The sequence below is a fragment of the Lissotriton helveticus genome, chromosome 12 (genome assembly GCF_964261635.1).
Source record: "Lissotriton helveticus chromosome 12, aLisHel1.1, whole genome shotgun sequence".
Classification (NCBI taxonomy): domain Eukaryota; kingdom Metazoa; phylum Chordata; class Amphibia; order Caudata; family Salamandridae; genus Lissotriton; species Lissotriton helveticus.
Window position 1 is genome coordinate 793915540 of NC_136073.1, and position 22766 is coordinate 793938305.

Consider the following 22766-nt stretch of genomic DNA (forward strand, 5'->3'; position numbering starts at 1 on the left):
TCCATGCATCTTGCAAAACATACCTTGGGGTGGCAGTCACCAGAGCAGTACAGGTGGTGAGAACGATCAACCACATACAATATCCTATTTCTGCAATGATTTAATTGTGCAGCACGATTGCTAAAATCTAATTTCAATATGCTTTATGATAAATATTGCAGAAACATGCTTTAATGTGATGGAGATATGATACGCTGTGACAAAAAGAAATATAGAACATAAAAGCGCCCTACCCACCTCCATACCTATACCCAAATTTCTCTCAAGTAGGATGTTGTGGCCCTTTACTTATGTGTGGTCCTTTTTGTCCAACTTGCATTTCATTTTTAATTACTCTAGAACACTTCTCAATGTGTGACTGAATGATACATAAATGTAATATAACCTGGTTATGTGATTCATCCATCTCCCAGATCTATCATTCATACGGCCTATGTAACCCCCCTGCATCCATCCCTTTATTTATCATCCATCTACAATTAGTAATGTTTAATTGTCTTTATCAATCTTTCAACGTATCAACAAGAACTGGCCTTCAAAGGAATGGTAAGTTTGTGTCCAGGGAAAACCATTCGGTTTTTTAAAAGAACCCTCACCCAACAACCTAGTTGGTGGTATGCTTCATCATCGGCTTCACACCCAAGTCGCCGACTGCACCTCAGGTGTGCTGCGATGCCTGAACTACAGCGGTGCGGGATTCTTTGGTGTGTGTAGTGATTTGTGATTTAAAACTGTCTATAGGGTCCCCCTAAAAAAAGTGTACATTTAATAATGGGGCCCTATGGCAGGGTTAAAAATTACAGGGGAAGTGAACTAGCCTCCCAAATTCCTCACTCTCTTGTTGATATTGATTTAACAATCTTTCCCCATCTATCTATACACTTTTTGCTTTATTTTCCTATCTGATATTGATTTATCAATCTTTTCCCATCTATCTATACACTTTTTGCTTTATTTTCCTAAGTGTTCATCTTTCTTTAACCCCTTCCATGCGCATGACGAGCTGAGCTCGTCATGAGTTGCGCCGCTCGCATGCTCATGACGAGCTCAGCTCGTCATGTAACGCGGCTTTTCGCAAAAAGCCGCACAGCGCAAAAATAGCGGCCGCACGCATGCGGTTAATAGTTGTATCCATATATCTTCATCCATTTATTTTAATTGATCTTCATGTATCCATTAACCTTTCTCAGTCAACTTTGATCCTTCTGTTATCCATCAGTTGTTTCCGCTGTCTTTATCCAACTACACAAAATAATGTGTATCTATAGCATTAGTCACTCACAAAACTTACCAGAAAAATTAAATCAAATCCTTCACATTTATTAATAATGCCAGCAATGCACATTTGATGGACATATTAATCTTATGATGCCTGTGGCTGCAGTTGATAAGCTAGTAGTCAGTTAATGTTACTGCTGCAGGAAACGTCACTCACTCTACAATAATGGATTGGTTGTAGACACTAAAGTATTCTTTTTCTAACTTGATAAATGAATGACAGTGACAGAGTAGAGAAAAACAATTACTTTTTTTGTGTTTCTCCTGATTTTACTCTGACTTTCTGGATGTCCAGCGTGTAGGTGGTCCACCAGTCTGACCAACTAAAGATTGAATCTTTTTCCCACTGCATCTTCAGCATTAGCAGATCTCCAATATCCACCTCAGTGTACAGTAAGAAGGAATAGGTCTTGTTCGTGGAAACCTCCGGCCTGCAAAATAAAACAGATGTATCACAGACTTTAATATTGTCAAAGTGTTAGGTCCTAGTGACGTAGGAAATTCTCAATGTGTGGGAACAAAATTACCACATCATATCCAATGAGTGTAGTCCTGCAAAGGTAGATATATGCTAGAGACTGATGTAATGATGATCAAGGTATTAGCTTCAGTGGTTAAAAAAGAGTGAGTTATTGGGTCATATTGGGTCATGCAAAGAGCCTTCTCTTATACTAAAACACGTAAGTGATTAAATATTCCGAAACCGACTTGGTTCTGAGCTTTGTGGAACTCATCTGATCCAATTAAGGATCGACCCAAGGCCATAAAAACCTAAAAGTTAACCATAGCATATGAACAATGTGAAAATTATAGATCTGTAAGAGTAGACAATTGTTGGAGTAAACGGAAAGCATACTGCATATTATCATAAACTCATCATTAGAAACTTGGATGAAACATGCAATGATAAGGATCCGAAAACATCATGGAGTTGACTCACAATATAATTGCCATGTCGACGTGCTCGTCGTGGGTGCCGTAAAGAGAGACCAGGAGTGGCTGATTGGTCATTGTGAAGTTCTTTTTCCCGAAGAAATGCACTTTCACTTGATAATGAAACACTGCAGTGGGAGAGTAAACACATTGTAATGAAACACTGCAGTGGGAGAGTAAACACATTGCATCACTACAAGTTCCTGAATATGTTGTAGCAGAAATCATTTACTCATTTCTGTTTCCTTTCAAAATGGGTGTCAGAGATGGAGGGTCCAATGTTAGTACATGAAGCCAGATTTTGATGATATTGATCTAGGATACATTTCTATACAATGAGTATCAAAGGGAGTCCTTCACATTTTTAAGGTCAACCTGAAAATCAGTCATGGTACAGGATGGGGTTTCATATTTTCACCTACCCATTAGGCCATACTGTAAGATGCTGCAGTTTAAGTCAAACATGTCTAAACAAACCTGTATGAATCTCAGTGAAGGATAAGTGTTGGTGTTAAATATACATCTGACTTTTTGACTAGTTAGTGTACGGAAAGTTTTGAGGTGTTCCGTTAAACAGGAGCCGAGAAAAAAGGGAGGTCCCAAGTCACAAAATCCCCATGCATTTTCCATAGACTTCTACAATAAGGTCTACAGCAAAAACTTCAGAACGGAACTACACCAAATTTAGCAGGAAACTAGATCTTGGTTCGCAGATTGTGCTTTTTGGTGATTTTGTGTAAATCCATTCAGTAGTTTTTGAGAAATTAAGGGTCCGAAATATTTGTATATCTGGATGGTTGGGTCTGTGATAGTCTCGCAAGACTCTCGCGGGTGCACCAATTAAAAAATAGAGTGTTCTGATTGGCCCGGGGAGCTATTTTTTTCTTGGGCAATTTGCTCCCGCAGGACTCAGATACCCGCGGGAGCGAAAACTCTGATTGGCTGCCAGCAACATCAGATTAATGTTGCTGGCAGCCATTACAGGACTCAGGACTTAATCCCCTGTCCTGAAATTTGCACAAAAAAAATAATATAGGTGGCAGGGTATGGAAACCCTGATACCCTGATATTCTGCCCACCTTGCCTCATGGGGTGAGTGGGACCCACCCAGCCAAAACTGAAAAAAATACTGTAATTTTTTCAGCAATCCTGCTGGATTGTTAAAAAAAACAAAAGAACTTTGAGCTTCTTTGTTACCCCACAGAACCTGTGCTAATTTTCATGGATGCTTTCAAATACCTTTTAAGGTTGAAATAGCTCACATTTAGCAGATCTGCCAGATTTAGACTAAAGTGCTTGAGTGTGTTCAAAAGATTTGTTATCAACGTGCAATCCCTCCTTATTGGGTCAACGCATTCTGTGCCTATAAAGTTCCTAAGAGTATCCTCCGGCGTATTATGGCTGCCAATCCCATTATAAAAGTACTTACCAGACCCATTACAAAGCGCAATGCCTCGATTGGTGCCATCATATTTAAATTGCAAGTAGAACGCAAGATCTACCCCGCACCATATAACAATGTCAGAGGGATTTTCATCTTATATACTGTTATTAAATGGTTAAAATACCTTCTTCCCATTTCGCCATAAAGTGGTTTATGTGCTTTAACATGAATCGTAATATTATATAATATAAGAAATAAAGGAAAGTACTTAAAGGCCTCTTTTTAATAGTCATATGGCCACTTTTTCTGTAGAAGTTTGTCCTTGGGACTAGAGATCACAATACACGACTGGAAGGGGGGAAACATCCTTTACAATGCAACTTTTACCACGCAGTGCTTTTACATCGCAACTTTTACAACGCAAACCATTACAACGCATTGCGCTGGGGGGCGCTCTAGGATAGGGAATAGATTTAATTTACTATCCAACACCTTCCCTAGTGTCCACGGGAACTGGAGTTGGAATAGTAAATTAAACTATTCACTATCCAGCACCCCAAAGCGCTACGCGTTGTAAAGGTTTGCGTTGTAAAAACTGCGATGTAAAAGCATGCGTTGTAATGTCATACATCCCTGGAAGGGGTAAGCAAGTGACGAAGGAGTAGCTTATTGCGAACTACATTTAGATGTAAAACACCAAGGGGAATGCACATAATAACCAGTGCTTAATTTGTCCAGGTGATGGGCACCAACTCTAATTTTTAGTGAGTGACTGAGATTTATATTTCACCACTGGTATTGTATTCCATAATCAGTGAGAGTGAAAGAAAGAAAAGAAAGGAAAGATGGTGGAAAATGACAAATGGAGAAAGCAATCTGTAGGATTGAGATAAAGAGACAGGAAGTGCAAGGTGGTGGAAGAGAAAGGCATGCGCTGGAAGCAAGAATAGGGAGCCTTGGTATTCGGTAACCATAGCATTTGGCAATTCCAGTGGCAGGCTTTTAAGAAACGCTTTGAACTCTTCTCTTCTGTTTTTTTTCACAATTTAAGCACCAGTACAACTTCCATGGTGGGTGAACATTAAGGGACACAAAACCATTACAACGCATAGTGCTGGGGGGCGCTCTAGGATAGGGAATGTATTTAATATACTATCCAACACCTTCCCTACTATCCACGGGGACTGGAGTTGGAATAGTAAATTAAATAAATCACTATCCAGCGCCTAAAAGCACTATGCGTTGTAATGGTATGCGATGTAAAAACCGCGTTGTAAAGGTAGGCGTTGTAAAAGTATGCGTTGTAACGTCATACATCCCTAAATACAGATGGACACTGCATATTCTTTATTGTCATGAAAATCATCATTACAATGTAAAATCTACCAGCTACGACCCCATTTCTTTTTCACTGAAAATTAGAACGTGGCGTATAAGAGATCACATACAAGAGATCACATACATGTGCAATCTACCTCAATGACTAAGTAGAGCCAGTTGGTACTCAATAGCGAAGAAGGAAAATACTCTAACCACCACAGTCAGACTGCTTTAGAGACATACCTTTGTATGGCATCTGAGATCGGGTCTTCAAATACATTTTGCTGCTTCGCTTGCCCCGAACCTTGTTGACCTTATAGCCCAGGGTATTGCAGCGGTTCTTCCGACAGCTGAGACAAAGCCCCTTCTCAAACGCTTCCTTCGAGTTGCAACGATAAGCCATACTTTGCTTCTCGTCATGAAGCAGAGAGTCAATAAAGAGGTGAATGGAACGTTCATGAGAACACTTGACTAGCTGGTCAATATCTTAGAAAAAGGAAACCGGAAATAAATTAAATTGACAAAAAGTGATATCATTCAATATAAGGCATTCCTGTCATGAGTTTAAATTACAGATATTTGGTGTCTCCTCCCTACCTGTAAAAGTAGTAAACTTAAAAGTAAGATTTATTGCTATATTAGAGCCATTCAAATATAATTCCTGGACTTGTATCATGAAGTAATAAATGACCAGAGATTCACATAACTCAAATTATATAAAACCTCCAACTACTGTAATACACTGGATCTTAATACATTTGAATACATTTATAAAATCACAAAATAGCTACCCCAAATTAAGATACTAAAAGTGAAAAAAAGTTAACTGCATGACATGGTTGCATAATTATCTAACACCTATCAAACAGAGGAAACCTTCTCTCTAGATTCTTAATGTCTCCAAGTGTTAAGCTGCAAGGGCATAAAAATAGGCTTTAACAGGTCTCTCATCCACTAGAAACACCTGGAGGAATGTTTCATCATTGAATCCTTGCCCTGATACCTCTAGCATATGAGCAGGTTCTACCTTGACCCTCAAGGGAGCACTTCCTGGGAGAGGGGATCTAAGAATTACAATTTCATAATGATTTCCCAATTCTATTTAATTCACATATCCTTTGAGAAGGTTAAAGGAAAGTACAGTGCTTTGGACGGTTAATTACTCCTGCAGGTCAACTTCTATCTGAAAGGACTATGGTAGTGGAAGTGGAGACAACCCTACAGCATACTTCCCTCTCCATATTGGTTTGATTTTGTGCATAAATATCTAGAAAAACACAGCAGAATATACCTGCTTTTCTATACATATTCAACATCCAGTCTTCTGAGATATTAAAAGATTCTTGAAATTTACGAGGAAGGTTGCAAGGTCTTAGAGACTCACCATAGAAAGATAAAACCTCAGTTGTCTCATCATTTAACTCACCCACCCTCTTGTATAAGGCTGATTGATCGCCTTGACTGGAGATATCATGTTTCTTAAATATTCATAGTCAAAGAAGCAAACCCTAATTTTGTCTGTCGTCCAAGACATACATTTGGTTATAATCTTGCCCAATATCTTTGGAACCTAAATTGCCTTCTTGCTCCATTTACAGGTAAATTTATCGTAATGTAATTCTATTTATTCTAGCAATGTTGACAAACTACTTTTTGGGTAATCAGTCTTTTGCCTTTCTCTGCAAATAACACTATCAACCTATCATGGCACGTGGCCTAATCTTCTGTAATACCACTCTCTTATTATTGAGAAAAAGATTCAATTGGATGGGGGATAAAACAAACTGGTGCCTGCCACCCACATCATGGGGAACAGTTGGAATGTGTAAGGGGTTGGTCTATATTACACTGCCTGAATTACTACTGTGTTGTAAACTGTAATTACAGTAAAATCGCTCTTCTCAGCAGAGAACCTCCCAAAGATCCATCCAGTCTACAGAATCAAATGCTATTTTCTGATTCACAAAAGCTAAACATAGAGACACTTCTTAAGAACAACAGACTTCGGTGAGAAAAATGAAGAATGGAAAGAGCTTCTCTCAGTTTATTCTTGCTCGTACGCCAGCTTAAGGGGCATATATATATATATATATATATATATATATATATATATATATATATATATATATATATAATTTATTTTTTTTGTCTGCCGAGGCAGCGGAATAAAAGCAAATTTGAAAACCACGGAGAAGTGTGCGCCGCTCCTTTTTTGCTAGAAAAGTACTTTTGGAGTAAAAAAAGAAATATATATATATATAGAGATATATGTATATATTTATTTTTATATATATATATATATATATATATATATATATATACACACATATACACACACCCCTTAAACTGGCGTACACCCACACAATAGTAATTCCCCACAGTGCTGCTTTACTGAAAAGGGGACACGGACTACACTTTGTGCTGATCCATCGATATTTATTAATCGGATGGCGGGATATGTATATATGTATATGTTCTTTTTATCCTTCCAATGAATCTATTGAGAAGCAACTTCACAAAAGCAGTACTTAACGTGTCAATAGGATAAGGAAAAACGTGTGTCACTAAGTATGAGGTTTAAGGGTTTTCTTTTAACGGAAGGCTTTGCTGTGAAATAACTGATTATGTTCATAACAAGGATAAGGAAACCATCAAAAACCGTAAATAATCTTTAAAGATTAAATATATTAAGGGAGGTAATGCTAAACAGTCTGAGATGTGTAAGATTGCGCATCAAGTTTATAGAGTCATTGGTCAAATTCAACCTTACTATAAATGTTGTTTTGTAATTGGAAATTCAGATATGGTGTTGAAATGGGCGGTGGTTACCATCTACTTTTGGAACTTGAGTGAAACATTGAGTAATAAAGTAATTCAGATATCCTAATGGGAGTATTATAAAGGAAGTATTTGGTTAAAAATATGCACTTAATTTTAAACCATGGGTATTTATTTATGAACTAATTTCTTTTTAGCTAGTGTTTTATGTACATGAAAAATGTATTGTTTTATCGTAAAGGCCCTTTTATAAAAATCCAGCCAAAACAATAAAGTGAATTTCTCTGCAAGTCTCTGGTTTAAACATGATTATAGCCCTGTTGGTGGTGTCGCTGTTATTCAAAACTTTTTTCGGTAATTACCAATCAGAGTACATAAAAGGATCTCAGCTGCCTGCTTGGTGGAAAGTCAAGTGCTACAAAATGAATTAGGGTGAAATATTCCGATGTCTGAACCCATTGGCAGTCATCATTTTCATAAAATTACTTGGATCAGTTGAGCATGCACACAGCCTCCTTCTGAAAACGGTAACCCCTTGTGGTGAACAGTCCTTATTAGCTAATTCTTCTAAAGTGTCCTGAATTTCAAAACTAACTGTAAAAAACTTAAGTTTCCAAGAAATACCTCCAAATCCATTTCCTGCTATTATCCGTAGAGCTTCTCCGAGGTTGCACCCTGGCTGGAAACTTCCTCCATTGGGATAGATGTCTATGTGCCCGACAGGTTTTTGAATACCGATACTGCGGTCTGGAGATCCCCTTGTGTACGTATGCAGAACATCGACAAAATCGGCATCATCAGGAGAAAGGCGAATTAGGTCTTCGGCATATTCAAAGTTTGGCCCTGCAGGATCCAGACCTGAAGGAAAGAAAAGTTGTAAGTGTTTTAATTCAAACAGCAGTTAACTTTGCAGAACATATTTTCAAGTTATGTGGGTGGACAGCTGGAACGAACGAGGTAATTTGTAAATACTTAGTTATGGATCTTGTATATATAGGATAGTCCTGTTCTAGTGGTTGTTAGATGAGGGAGTTTTGCTGTAAAATCGTGGAACTCCCCATCCTAAACCATTGCCCCTGCCCCCACGTCATTTAGAGTTGGGGACACTTTTGCAGTCAGAGGTGTAGGATTCGATAGTCCACACTGGACAGCGCAGACACTGGGACACCTATAGTTCCATCCGTGAAATGCCAGGTCAAAGAAGGAAAAATAATTGATGCACAAGCTAGGAGAAAGCTCCCTACACATCATGGAGGTTATTTTTTGTTGAATTTCAGAAACAAACTCCTGCATTGGGGTTTGTTTCTGAAAAGCCAGTAGGCCTTCTTTTTTACAGTTTGGCGTAAATGCTCCTTATGGACCAGCAGTAGCTTATTTGCCAAATGTATCCCCTCCACGGCCCTCAGTATGAGGCTTGGAAAATTGCCCACTATTTCACAAATCTTGAGATTATGGATAACATGAGTGATGAAAATCTGGCCCATTACGACTTGGGGCCTGAGGGTTCATTATAAAAGGAGGAATTACTGGGAAATTTGTAAATTCGAGCCTGATCCCTCAGTAATTCCTCATTTTATGTCTGCCCTTTAAGACTGAGATTTCAGCAGTTTCCACTAGTGAAAGTCTTCTTGTTAATTTAAGAGATCTGCTGTGTTCCCACAAACCTCCCAAATCCAATGGGAACTGATAACTGATGTCGACATCCTATCGGAATTATGGGGACCCGGGGGGACATTGGCGCGAGCCGGTGTCCCCTTGGGAGGTTTTGCGCGGTGGAACAATCCACCTTAGCGTGATTGGTCAGAAGGGTTGGGAATGGGGCGGGCTTAGTTAAGTTATTTAAGGAAGTGGTGGGCGGGTATGACGTCACGAGTGAAGGCGGGAGGAGTGTGGCGTACTTTGTTTCCCCACCCTCCCTTCCCTCTTTTGTAATTTTATTTCTTTTTCTTTATTGGTTTAAAAAAAAAAAATGGTCACGTTAAGACAGTTTTACAGTTTTATCCTTTCTTGGTATATAATCTCGTTAGGCGCTCTGTGGGGGGTCAGGATAGTCTAGAGCGGGCTTATCCTTTCCCTCTGGGGGTGGGGGGAGGGTAGGAGAAAAAATGGTTATGGAAAGATAATGAGGAGAAAAACAATTGTTGGGATTGGACAGTATTGGGGGTATTTATTGATAAGTTTTTGGGAATGTTTTTGGTTTTACATTTATTATGGAAAATGTTTGGGAAAATTTACCAATGTGTGTTCTTTCGATCGTAGAAATGCAAAGAAATGGATTATCTGTTTTTGACTGTCTTAAATAAAAAGTGACCTTTTTTGCTATAAATATTTAAGTGTGGATTGTTCTTATGGCGCGAAGAGGCGACTTGTAAAGAGGGACCAAGTGGCTGCACCAGCAAAATGCCCATTACCTAGCAGTCTTAAAATGGCGATCTTGTATGCTTTTAAGTAAATGACCTAATACAGCATTTTCAAAGCTCCGTTGAGGTGATTGGCCAAGAATGAATGCTCAGCTCTGGGGCAGCACGTGCACCCACTCAAGGGCCTTGCCTCTCTAGACCAATCACAGGATAGCGGAGTCTTCATTAAAACCACCTGCGCGCGAGAAGTCACGCAACAATCTTCAGTGTCATGGCGTGCTACGTCTACCCTTTAACGAAGAACGTATGAACTATAATAACCTCAGTGCCCAGCTGGAGTCAGGAATGGCGGGAAACACGTTGGCAGAAGAGCAAAGGAGACCAATTCAACTCAATAAGGGCGGAAATTACAGGCCATGCTGCTATAGATTAAAAAATAAACAATACAAAATAAAGAGGGGCCGCCAAGAAGCTTGCTTACGCTATAAACAAACAAACTAATCAAATACAGAGTTTGAGAAAGAAAACCGTGCAGCTGTGAAATGAAATGAGTAACTTTAAAAGCGGGAACAAATGGCTGGCAGAGTTTTGAACATATGTCCGCTTTGAAAAATGGCAGGTTTGACGTGCAGGTCAAGCCTGAATTCATCCTCAAAGTTTAAACAGTTACAGCTGAAAATGTGTGTCAGTCAACCCATCTTTATTCGGCAGTAGGCCATAAAAAAAATTATAAATACAAAAATAAATACAAAAATATTATAATTTAAATCAGACACATTCAACAAACACATCGATTGCAGAAGGTAAAACGGAATCATTTATAATAACATAAATGAGTGATGTTTTAAAGAGACAAGGGTGGATGAAAAGAGGGTCGAATGAGATTAGTTAACCCCTTTAAAATCGTTTCTCCTCAATTGAGTTATAGAATATTTTAGATATTTACTGTAGCGCAGAACTACAGCCTAAAAAACGGGGAGAGGTTTTTGGACACAGGACCCCGCGATATATCTCCAGATGAAAACAAGCACTGGGAAAGCAATAAGTCTGGTCTTAGCAAACTGGGTTTGACAGTTATTGTTTATTTTTGATTGCAAGGGAAGTCCAAAAAGAAAACATGATCAATAAAAACAGTAAATGAAAAATAATATTATTCGTAGACTATAATGTTAATAGAAATGTTGGGGTGCTTTCAAGCAGCCTAATGTACTTAGGATAGGTAGGTAGAGAAACCCAGATTAGTTTCAATTATCATCAGAGAAAAATATATTAATATTGATGCTTGATTTACTGCAATCTGAAGACATCATAAAAAAACAATGGTCATGGATGGGAAGGAAAAAAGGAATTGGCAAAGCAAACTAATGGCCCACCAGTGAAGCAATTGAAGTGCATTATTTCCAGGCTACCATGCACATGTCATCAGGTAAAGTGCCATAACACACAGTACAAGAGTCGATGGCTCAAATAAGCTACTCTGTTTCGCACTACTGCATGATGTGGTGGGCTTAAACAAAATGCGAATGACAGCTGAACAGACCAATAGATAAAGTTGGCTAACAAAAGCCTTGATCCTACCTATTGCCTATTTTTTCATCCACATTACACTCCCTGTCTTTTTATCTCCCCACTGTTTCATCATGGTTTTGTTACTGCTGAACTCTCTTTCACTTCCTCCTTCACTTTTCCTTTGCTACTTTTCTATCATCCTCTGTTCTCCGATTGATGTCTTCTTCTCTTTGCTCTGGGTCAAAGTCTAAAGGTCAAATGTAGTCCTGGTGGCTACAAACGTGTGCAAGTGTCCACTACCTGCAAGTACCGGCACAAATTAAACACAGTACACTTTACTGAAAACCTGATCAATCACCAAACTGAAGATCCAACTCTCGGGGAAGCATCAGTTTGAGGATGTAATATCAAAACCATCCCAATGATCAGCTGTCCTTTGGTACATCAATAGATGTTAGGAGTAGATGTTTATATATTTACTTATTTATTTTATTTGAAAAGTTTCATAAAGCGCGAACAAGACCCAACAGGCTTACCAGAGCGCTGTACATAGTTGGCGAAAGCAAGGGTACAAACATAATGAAGGTAAGTCAAGTTACAACCTGTGGGAAAACTTTCAAGTTAAGGAGTAGTGGGGTATAAACAGTGCCATATAAGACGTAAAGTAAAAATATCATACAATAGTAAGAATTAGGACATGCTATATGACTCAGGGAATTTTAACAACAGAACAAGAGCAAGATCATCAGTTAATGCAGTTCCGGAGCCAACGAGGAATAGATCATAGAAAGATAAAAGAAAACATAAAATAAGGCATTGGTGTAATACCTATATTCTAAGGTACAGTTCTATGGCCGACGGTTCAAAGATTTTGGACTTTAATGGGAAGCTTAGTTAAAAAGTTGCTCAAGAAGGAGGTGCAGAGAAGAATCCTTCTCCTGCAATGATTAGAGAACAAGGTGTTGTGTCATGGTTCAGCGGATCTTCAAGAAGGGACACTTTCTAGCTCACTGCAGTGAAGCAGTTTGTAATCTCTGCAGAGGGCGAATCAATTCTCCTTTTTGGCGATCAATGGTAGAGACTATGGAACTTTGGAGGACTTATGGCATTTCTTCTTTTGACCGTTAAAGGTCCAACCTTAACCAGTGAGCAGTTTGTGAGCCCATTAATTCCATGTCAAGACCTGGTAATTTCACTGTGGAGAGTATGTCCCAAGCGTGAAGAAAACAGAGAGGGTGAGGTGGTAAAAATTAGAGTAAATGCTGCCATCACCCAATCTAGCAGTGTTTTAAAACCTCATAGGTGGAGGAACTGAGCAACAACCCTCCTTCATGAGTTCGGATTCATTCTTACAGCTCCGATCTGAGCTCCGGTGTTTACAAGGAGAACTTTTATAGCAACTGTTCGTCCATGAGAACTCATATAGTTATTTTTTCCCTATCGGCGTTCATAAAATCATAGCAAACTCATATGTGGCCAGATTGTAAAGCATATTTGACATGCGTTATTTGTATCACCTCTGTGGTAATTTAATGTTGTGCTTGGTGCACACACCTTATACCACCATATTATGGAAGTATATTTCTCTTGAGATGATAATATGTCATATATTTGTGAATGTTTTTTGATTAGCATTCTGATGTGGTGGCGATATGTTCAGTTGTTGTTTTTTGCAGCTTCCTTTTTGTCCTGCTTTATTGCAATTTGAAGTTGTGTTGTACTGTGGTTGTTGTTTTTGTTTCTATTTTGACTATTTAATTGTACTCTGACCTTTTATCTTTTCACTGTGCTATATTGCTTTGTATATGATATTGTGTTATGTTGTTTACTGTAGCTGTTGCATATTTCCTGCCAAAAGCAGCACATCCATAAAGCTCTTATGACAATCAACCATTATCCACTGTCTAAGGTGGTAAAACAGCACTGCACCAGCTCTTGAACTTTGTAAAGTACAAGTCATCCCAAAACCTTGGCAGAGTCCTTGTCTTAATTAGAGTTTGTAGCCCACACTATACGTGAGAAGGCCCATAGTGTGCTGTGTTTTATATTCACATCAAAGATAGCAAGGCGTGAGGACTAGCTGTGCCAAAAATGCATAGAAACTCAACCCAGGGAGAAGTCTCTTGTGAAACCCCATTCCATAATCATTTACAGTGTTTGCAGGAAACATCTGAAGCAAATAAACCATTCCAGCACTCTGGCTGCCCCATTCACTGAAAGACACTGTAGCCACTCGCTGTGAAATGGCTGAGAAGTCATATACACAAGCTCTTTAGATGACTACAAGCCTGCTGGTACACAAAAGAGACAATATCTGCACAGCAGATGCACAGTGACCTCCCAGCACCAACTGAGGACAGAATAAGCTGATTAGGTCGAGGGAAGAGGCAGCCAAACTTCAGGGGTGCAGTCCTGAAATTGACAGTCTTTTAAAGGCACGTCCCTTTTAGGATCCCATTTTCTATGTAGGCCAGCCCACCTCTATGCGATTCAAGTCACAGGGTATCAAGAGCAAACCACAAGGGGACGCTCCAGCACGGTTACAGCTGGGGCTCAACAAAAGTGGTGCCTGTTCATCCAGAAGCCGTAGGTCGTTTTCCGTCCATGCTTCCTGTTGTATCAGTTATCTTATTACCCAGTTACAGGACTTTTGGTCCACCAGGAGGCATGAGCTACAGGCACTTACAGGCATGTGGCATAACAGGAAGTTGCAGGACCTGCTCATGTGGCCTGTGATGTATGCACAGGAAAGGGGTACCTCACATAGGTTGTGGCATGTGTAGCTGGAAGCAGAAGCTACACTATGTCCCGATAAAGCGCGTGGTAAAGCAGGAAGAAATAGATAATCTCAGAACCTGTGATGGAGCACGGACTAAGCACTGTACGCAGGGTTGTCGTGCATGCAGTAAGATGCAACAGCTGCACTATGTAGTCTTAAGGAGTGATGTGATCCAACAATAACCAAGAGGCGGTCATAGAATCTTGGGTGTATTGTGTGTGGCATCGAAGTATGCGGAGTCCCAGACTCCTGCACATATATTCCAGCTTGGACTTCTCCTGTCATTATAGTCAAGTGATATGATCAACAAGTTAATGCAGGTTAAATCCTGTACTCAGAGGAGTACATCCTACCCACATAACCAGTCAGTGTGTCTCTTGTCCGTACACCTCCACCATACGCGCACTGCACCAGCAACCTTCACACATCCTCCATTCTAGCACATACCTTTTGCAAAAGGAGTAGTCCAAAATAAGTCTCACAGCGCTAGACGATAACAAAGTTCATACCAGCTACTAAAAGAAACTGCATTTAGAAACTGTAAAAGAGCACTAGCCATCAGGGGCAAATGGAGGGCATGCCGCCATTTTTAAAACCCAGCCGTCTGATGCACATTGTTGCGGGACGTGTTCTTAATGTTGCAGTGTATGCTCTGCACATCACAGAGAAACCTAAACAGGTTTGCCTGACTTTTGTCTTACAAAAGTGTAAAACAAGTTCCGGTACACATCAACAAGACACCTGAAAGTACAGATTATCTAGAAATTTCAGGAACCATTCATTCAAAGTCGCTGCTTTCAAGTTGAGAATTTGAGGCGGGGCCTTTTCTCAGAAAGATAGGGTTGTTGACAAAAGCTGTCATTATCTCACTGACTTGCAGATCCTCTAATGCATGGGTACTCGCGATCATTTTCCCAGGGACCGAAACGTGTTGCTGACAGTAGGGTGAGGGTCAGTGTGGTATAAGATGACGTGAGGGAAGCGAAGCATGTACATGCTATGCACTGTGACTGGTGGTGTTATTTTGAGGGCTAAATTATGTCCTTCCTAAGCCTTTGTCCCCTCAATTGCCATTATGTGAGAGGTTGCTGCACCACAGAAGGCTGGAGCCAGATACCCGGCTCTGACTCAGCTCAAGGTTCTCTGGGATCCCCGAGCCCAAAACTAACAAAGCCTTCCTGTGGCTTCTGCCTACTACCCACACTCTAACCTCATAGCCAAAAATTAAAGACAAAGCATTAACATTGATGTAAACCGTGAAATTGAAAGAGATACCCATCTAGTGGCTAAATTGTACAATATGAAGCCGGAAGACGTGGGCTCAATACCGGCTCCACCACTTGACCAAATTGTGTGATCCTAGGCAATTGTTTAATTTCACTCTGCCTCCTTTCTCTTCCTTATGAAAGTACCTTGAAATACATATGTTCAGAATATGCTTGCTGAAAACTTTTTCTTGTGTTTGATTAAAGAAACTATAAGTTTGTTCCAAGTACAATAACAGCCTTTTCCACCCAGAGGGTGCACTTGACAAATAACTTGTCTCTTGGTTGACTTAATGGTTTTGTTGGCAGGGCGGCGGAAGGCATTATTGTTTACAAGTTCATGTACGAAAATGATACTTCTAAAAATGCCTCTCAATGCAGTGATATAATCTTATGTACTGAAGTGAAATGCTTCTGCATGTTAATCAAACACAATTTTGAATTGTCAAGACATTTTCCTTGTTTGTTGCACAGTGTCCTTAAAATTAACATATCCCTAAAGATGAGGCTGCAGGACACCTTCTTTGTTTCTCTTCTTTTAGTTAACATGTAAATAACTGCTTGCCCCTTTCATAGCTTTCTAAATGCCAATTCTCTGTCAAGTAAACAGCAGCTCAGTGCTGCTGTTCAGCAGGGGGTACATGTAAAGGTAAGGGGGGATGCAAGTGTTCTCGGACCCATCCTTGAGTATCCCAGCTCTAATGAGTGTTTCCGCGAGCCACGAACCACACAATTCCAGGGTATAACCCCTTCCCTGCTGGGGTAATTCCCCCAAGGTGGCGGGGGGGGGCGAGCGCGGCGCCGCAGTTGTTCGTGACAAGACCAGCTCATCATGAGTCACTGAGGAGCGGTGCTCATGACGAGCTGGTCTTGTCACGACCCCGCCCACTTATTAATTCACCCGCACAGGCGGGGAATCAATCGCGCATGGGCGGCGTGGAGCCGTTATGACGAGACCAGCTCGTCATGAGCACAGCTCCATTGTGGCTCATGACGAGCTGGTCTCGTCATGAGCACCTTAAGAGCAGAGCATGTGAGTGAGGTTTCAATACAAGAAGGGAACTAAGTTAGGACAATATTTTACGGGGTCCAGTGTACTCGTCCTACAGACTAATGACACAAAGGGATGTACAAAAGTTCCCCGGGAAGAGTGATAGAGCGGTGTGTGTGTGCTAGTGAGTGGGGGGAATCCCCTAGTTGGAACTAGAACCCTCACACACCCAGCAAGCTAGGTGTCATGCTTCATCATATGGGCTCTGCTCCTCGTCAGACTGGCGCTGCAATGTCTGACGGGCTCCCGAAACCGGGGCTCTTTATCGGAGATCTTTTGTTCCCGCCATATGGTGCATGTGTGTGAGAGGGCCTGGGGAGTGTGGTCGTGACGTGGGTGTTAAGTTAAAAAAGGTGAGTCAGTCCACATATAAAATTTATTCTCGTAGTAGACTCCCTTGGTTAAAAACAAAGAAAGGTGGTGTGGGAGGGGAGAGACAATGACCCCAGTTCTGCTAGGGTCAATTGGACTACTACCCTCAATTATCGGTCGACATGTTTCTTGCCTGATGGCAATTCTTCAGGACCTAAATAAGATCGTACCACACAGTGAAAATGCTAGTGACAAATATATATACAAAAGTGAAGGGTTAAAACTTGCAGGTAGGTATATGACCGTATTGTAGTCAGAAATACCAAGATGCAGGCTAGTCAGTCCTGCTGCAGTTTGCAAAGCCTGTAGAAATAAGATAAGGTTCTTAAGAACAGACATAGTACAGAGCAGCTGCATTGATAAGATTATCACCCTGTAAGTATAGTGAGCACACACACACCCACAAAAACTGTGCTAGTTAAAAGACCGAGCATAAATGTTGCTAGCAGTGGCAAACCATCGATGTGATAGATTAGTACCAGCCATTACATGTGTCGGTCGGATTAGGCATGAAGAAACAACATGGTATAATGCTGTACCTTACCAAGACCAGGACCGATACACCTCACAATGGAGGATATACCAGGTCTTAGTTTCGATGAAGAAACAATCGAAGAGGCAGTAAGATCAGCTCCCTCACTCTTTGGAATGGGTGGAGCATCTGCCTCTAGTGCTACCACTGAGGATTGGGTCACTTTAACTACCCTTAAAAAAGAGTGGCTCAGGATAACTATACATGGGGAAATGATGATGGAATATCTAAGAGCCAAGATAGCTCCACAGGGTCTCATCGTGAACATCATGCCGAGACTATTCCTTGAAGACGGTCAATTTAAGGTGGACTGGTGTCACGTTTCTTGGAAATGTACCAAAGACCTCTTATTTCTGATCGTAAAAACGGCTAAAAGATTGGCAGATGCCCTCCTAGTGAAGATCACAGCCATCGAAGCCACTCTTCTAAGCACTATGAAAAAGACTCCTTTCACCACGAAGTTGGCGGAGATTAACCAGGAGATTACTGACAGCCGAGAATATCTCATACAACAAAAAATGACCAAACTTAAGAAGGACATAGCCAAATTTGACAAGGAAAAGGTATACCCCTATCTCAAAGAGGGGTACAGTAATATCAAAAATGGGTACTCCACTGATGGGAGTTCAGATCATGATAGCCGGAGGGGCTCCTCTGGCAGTGACTCCAGTGAAAACAACAGACCCAACAACCGTGGTAACCAACCTCACCAAGGCTGGAACCAAATGCCGAACAATGGCCAAATGTTCCAAGGACCCCCACAGATGCCACCTCCCTGGCAGTACCCTTTTTACCCTCAAGGACCTCCTCAATTCTACCCAATCAACCCACCTTTTTTAGGCAGAGGCTGGGGCAGAGGAAGAGGGCGCAAGCGAGGAGGGCGAAAAACTGTCCAGTGGCAAGACCAATCAGCTGCTCAGACAGCGGTAGAGACCAGGAGCACAACCAGGGGCAGGAGAGTCTGATTGTGAATTTGTCTAATAGAACTCTAAGCAGTCAGGAAACTAAAATCCTTGAAAAAGGACTAGGCTTTGTGCCCACTCCAATTCCTGACAACTTCACCGAAACTTGTGAAGTTAAGCAACTCTTCAGAAAGGTGCGTCTCCGTTCCTTTTTTGCAGATAAACCAGAACAGGACAAAACAGACACTGGTCTACGTAAGCCATCAACTTTCACACCATCAGATTCGATGGTTCCCCCAGAAATCCTTGCCTTTGAGAAAGCAGTATTGAGGAGTCTAGATAACAGACCTAACAATTCCTCTTACACGAATCAGGATCAATGGTATCAACCACAACCAGACTGGCACCCTTTTTTAGGGGGGAATCAATGGCGACCGCCCCGTGGACGAGGAAACTACCAGAACAGAGGCAGAGGCCAATCCTGGCCAACCCGAGCCAGAGGGGGAACTACCCAGCGTCCAGAGAACCCACAGAAACAAGTCCGCTTCCAACCAGAGCCCCACGGAGAGATCAGCACGAGACGCAAGACTTACAGGTGGTAAGTCAATCAAGCCCAATTGTCAATCTCTCTCAACATGTTCTCACTCCGGAGGAATCTAGCGTGCTGAATAAAGGACTATCCTTTGTGCCTACATCCTACCCGAACCACTTTAACATAAGATCGGAACTGACCCGTTTCTTTCGGAAAATCAGGCTGAAGCACTTCTTCCTGCACTCTCCCACTCCAACTACAAACTCAGCAACTGGACTACGACCTCCCTCAACCTTCACTCCCAGAACTCACCAGACACCACATCGGATCCTTGCGTATGAAAACATGGTGATGCGAGAAGTGATGGACATTTGTACCACACGTACCTATGTTAAACACAACATCACACAAGGTGAAAGACAAGCCCTGGATAATTTAAGTAAGAACAAGCTACTGGTGATCAAACCTGCGGATAAAGGAGGGGCGATAGTCCTCCAAGATGTCCAGAACTACAAGGATGAGATCTATACACAACTTCGGGATGGTGTGAGCTATACCGCAACCAACGCCGACCCTACAAGGGAGATTAGGAGATTGATACAAGAGATCACAGGGAAAGGCCGTGATGAGGGCTTCCTGAGCCAGAAAGAATATGAGTACTTGAACGTCGCACAACCAAGAACACCTACGATTTACACGTTACCCAAGATACATAAGGATATGACAAAACCACCGGGACGCCCCATTGTATCGGGCTGTGGTTCCCTTTTGGAACCGCTATGTAAATACATAGATACTTTTTTGAAACCCCTAGCAACTGGGACCCCTACCTATGTCAGAGACACCATGCAGATCATTAACCAAGTAGATGAAATTGCCTTTGATCAGGATAAACAAGTAATGGTGACACTAGACATAGTCTCATTATACACGAGTATTCCCCAGGACCCTGCTCTGGAAACCATGAGAAAGGCATTGGACAGAAGAACCCAACCAACCCAGGTACCAACGGATTTCATCATTCAACTCCTGGAGGTGGCAATGAAGCAGAATTTCTTCATCTTTCAGGGTGAATTCTTCCTCCAGAGCAAGGGAGTAGCGATGGGGGCAGCCTTTGCTCCTGACCTAGCTATACTGTATATGGCGGAATTCGAACGGGACCATATCCTTACCGTGAGTAATCCATATGAAACCAACATTTGGATGTGGCGCAGGTATATTGATGATGTGCTGATGCTATGGACTGGAAGTGAAGTGGAACTCAACGGATTCTTCACATGGCTGAATAACCAGTCTAAGGACATTCAGTTCACCATGAGCATGAGTAAGACCTCCATTGACTTCTTAGACATCACCATCAAGGTCCAGAACGGTCACCTCCACACCACCCTCTTTCGAAAACCCACCGAACGGAACAGCCTTCTACGATACACGAGTCACCATACAAGAAGCCTACGGGACAATCTACCGTTTGGCCAGTTTCTCCGGATAAGGAGGAACTGTTCACTCAAAGAAGACTACTTCCTAGAATCGGATCTCTTGATCAGGAGACTAATGGAAAGAGGTTACCCAAGACGACTGGTTACAAGAGCAAGAAAGAGAGCTTGGTACAGCCCGAGGGAGGACCTGCTGAAGCCCAGAGAGCGTCTCGTGGATCCCGAAAGGATTATCTGCGTTACCACTTTCTGCACGAAGAGTAACCTGATTAAAAAGACGGTAAACAAACACTGGACTATGGTATCGGATGTGATCAACCATGAACAACTGCCGATGCATGCGTTTAAGAAAGCTAAAAACATCAGGGACAAAGTGGTCTCTTCCTACCTAGGAACCCCGGCCCCCCCCACTCTGCAAAGCATATGGAACCTTCCCCAAGTGGTCGGACATTTCAAATGTACGAAGTGCAAAGCGTGCCCACAGGCAATGGAAACCAAGGTTTGGAACTATCGTAACAAGACAGTTACTTTGAAAACAATGACTAACTGCAACACAAGTGACGTTATCTACGCCATCATATGTCCTTGTGATCTGGTATACATCGGACAAACCAAACAACATGTCAAAAAGCGGATCTTACAACATTGCAGCAGGATAAGGTGCAAAACACCGGGCTCCCCTTTGGTTGAACACTTCATGTCTAAATCACACACCCCTGAATCCTTCAAATGGCTGGTGATTGAAAAAATCACGGTGGGACCCAGGGGTGGCAATTTGAATTCACTACTAAACGTTAGGGAGTGTAAATGGATGTACACTTCGGACACTGTTGACAATGGCCTCAATGAACTTGATGCGACTTACTCGCAATTAGCTGGACTTGTACCCGACCAGTAAGATGTTAAAACATAATGTGTGTAATATCCAGGACAGGGACTCTGTTTTGAACTGCACAGTTGTATCAATATGTTGACGATAAAGCGATGCTGGATGTGTAAATATATGAGCGATCTATACTTAGAGAATATTGTGTTAGATCTTCCAATTAATATCTCCCTTGTTGAGGTTTGACATGGACATGTGCACTAACACTACTATATGGTATAATATCATCATGGGTCCCTAAATACATGTGCAAATGCCATCTTGCTCCTCAGTACCCATGTCCATGGAACCCCGTTGCATGCGATGGTACCGACACATTAATCTCTACCACCGGCTCATTGACTGCGTTTAGCCAATGTACGTGGTTCCGTTTGTACACACACAGATGTGACAAGAGGTATTCCGGAACCATAACTTTGTCTCTCACTATAGGAGCAGTTTGGCAGCATTTCCGTTTCTGCCGCTTGTTGGCCCAGACACCGATGTGTAAAGAGTAGATTAATAACGCTCGCAGCTATCTTGGTCTTCAGATAGTCTTTGGTACATAATACAGCAATTCAGATAGACCTCCCGAGTCCGGAGGGGGAACAGTGTCTCAAGTCCGGCGCATGCGCCCCACGCAGTCCTCCAGCCGCGCAGCAGCCAGCGGCAGCACCGCGAGGTGCCGGGACACGCCCCTTAGAGACGCTCCCTAGATACGCCTGTTACTTGTATGGGTTGACGTGCGCCTGCGAGCTGTCACTGTGAATCAATCGGCAGCAGTCACGCAGGTATGTTCGCTCCGCGCTGTTTTGCGAAATTAGTAGGTCAGATTAACCAGATACCGAGGAGAAGCGCTTACGGTCCTGGCTAACTCAGGCAGCGCGACTTTTCTAGTTATGTAAGAAATGTTGCGATAACCTCCTAAATCGTCGTTTCTCTCAATAAGCATGGGACAGCACGATTTTTAGAGATTGGGCTCCCCGTTTGTCCTCCAGAGTCGGATTTCGACCAGTATTGTTGCTGGCCCACCCACTGTTTTAATTATGGATGATTGTTTGCCATAAGCTCCGATTTTGTTATAAATCACATGGGATAGCGGTCCTCCATAGTCTGATGTGGTCATGAGAGCGACCGGTAGGGTCTCTGGTCCCCCCATATTATGGTCATACCTCTATTGAATTTTGTCTACAACGTAGAGTTGTTATGCGAAGGAATACAGTATCTCTGTGTTCTTCCAGATGGTGTAACTTATCTACACGTTGAACTCTACCGCCCGTTGGATGTAGGACGCTTGCCTCACCCACGGATAGACCGGTCCCAGTATCGTCATCCACGACGTTTGTAAGAGACCAATTGCTCTTCAAAGAACGGACGAACTCAGTAAGTCATGTTTTTCTTGCTTGGTCTAACTTACCATGACCTGCCCACATTATCCTTCCTAACCGTAATCCATTTCCTCCAGAGAAC

General features: G+C 41.9%; 1 protein-coding gene across 1 annotated transcript in view; it reads right to left on the reverse strand.

The window, feature by feature from the left end:
- Positions 1-22766, reverse strand: part of LOC144799124 (lipoprotein lipase-like) — an 85167-nt gene that overhangs the window by 7968 nt on the left and 54433 nt on the right. Inside the window, exons 5-8 of the mRNA XM_078670322.1 lie at positions 8318-8551; positions 5159-5401; positions 2219-2339; positions 1527-1709 (exon numbers count right to left, since the gene is read on the reverse strand). Coding sequence (XP_078526448.1) covers positions 1527-1709; positions 2219-2339; positions 5159-5401; positions 8318-8551 — 781 coding nt within the window. The remainder of the gene's footprint in view (positions 1-1526; positions 1710-2218; positions 2340-5158; positions 5402-8317; positions 8552-22766) is intronic.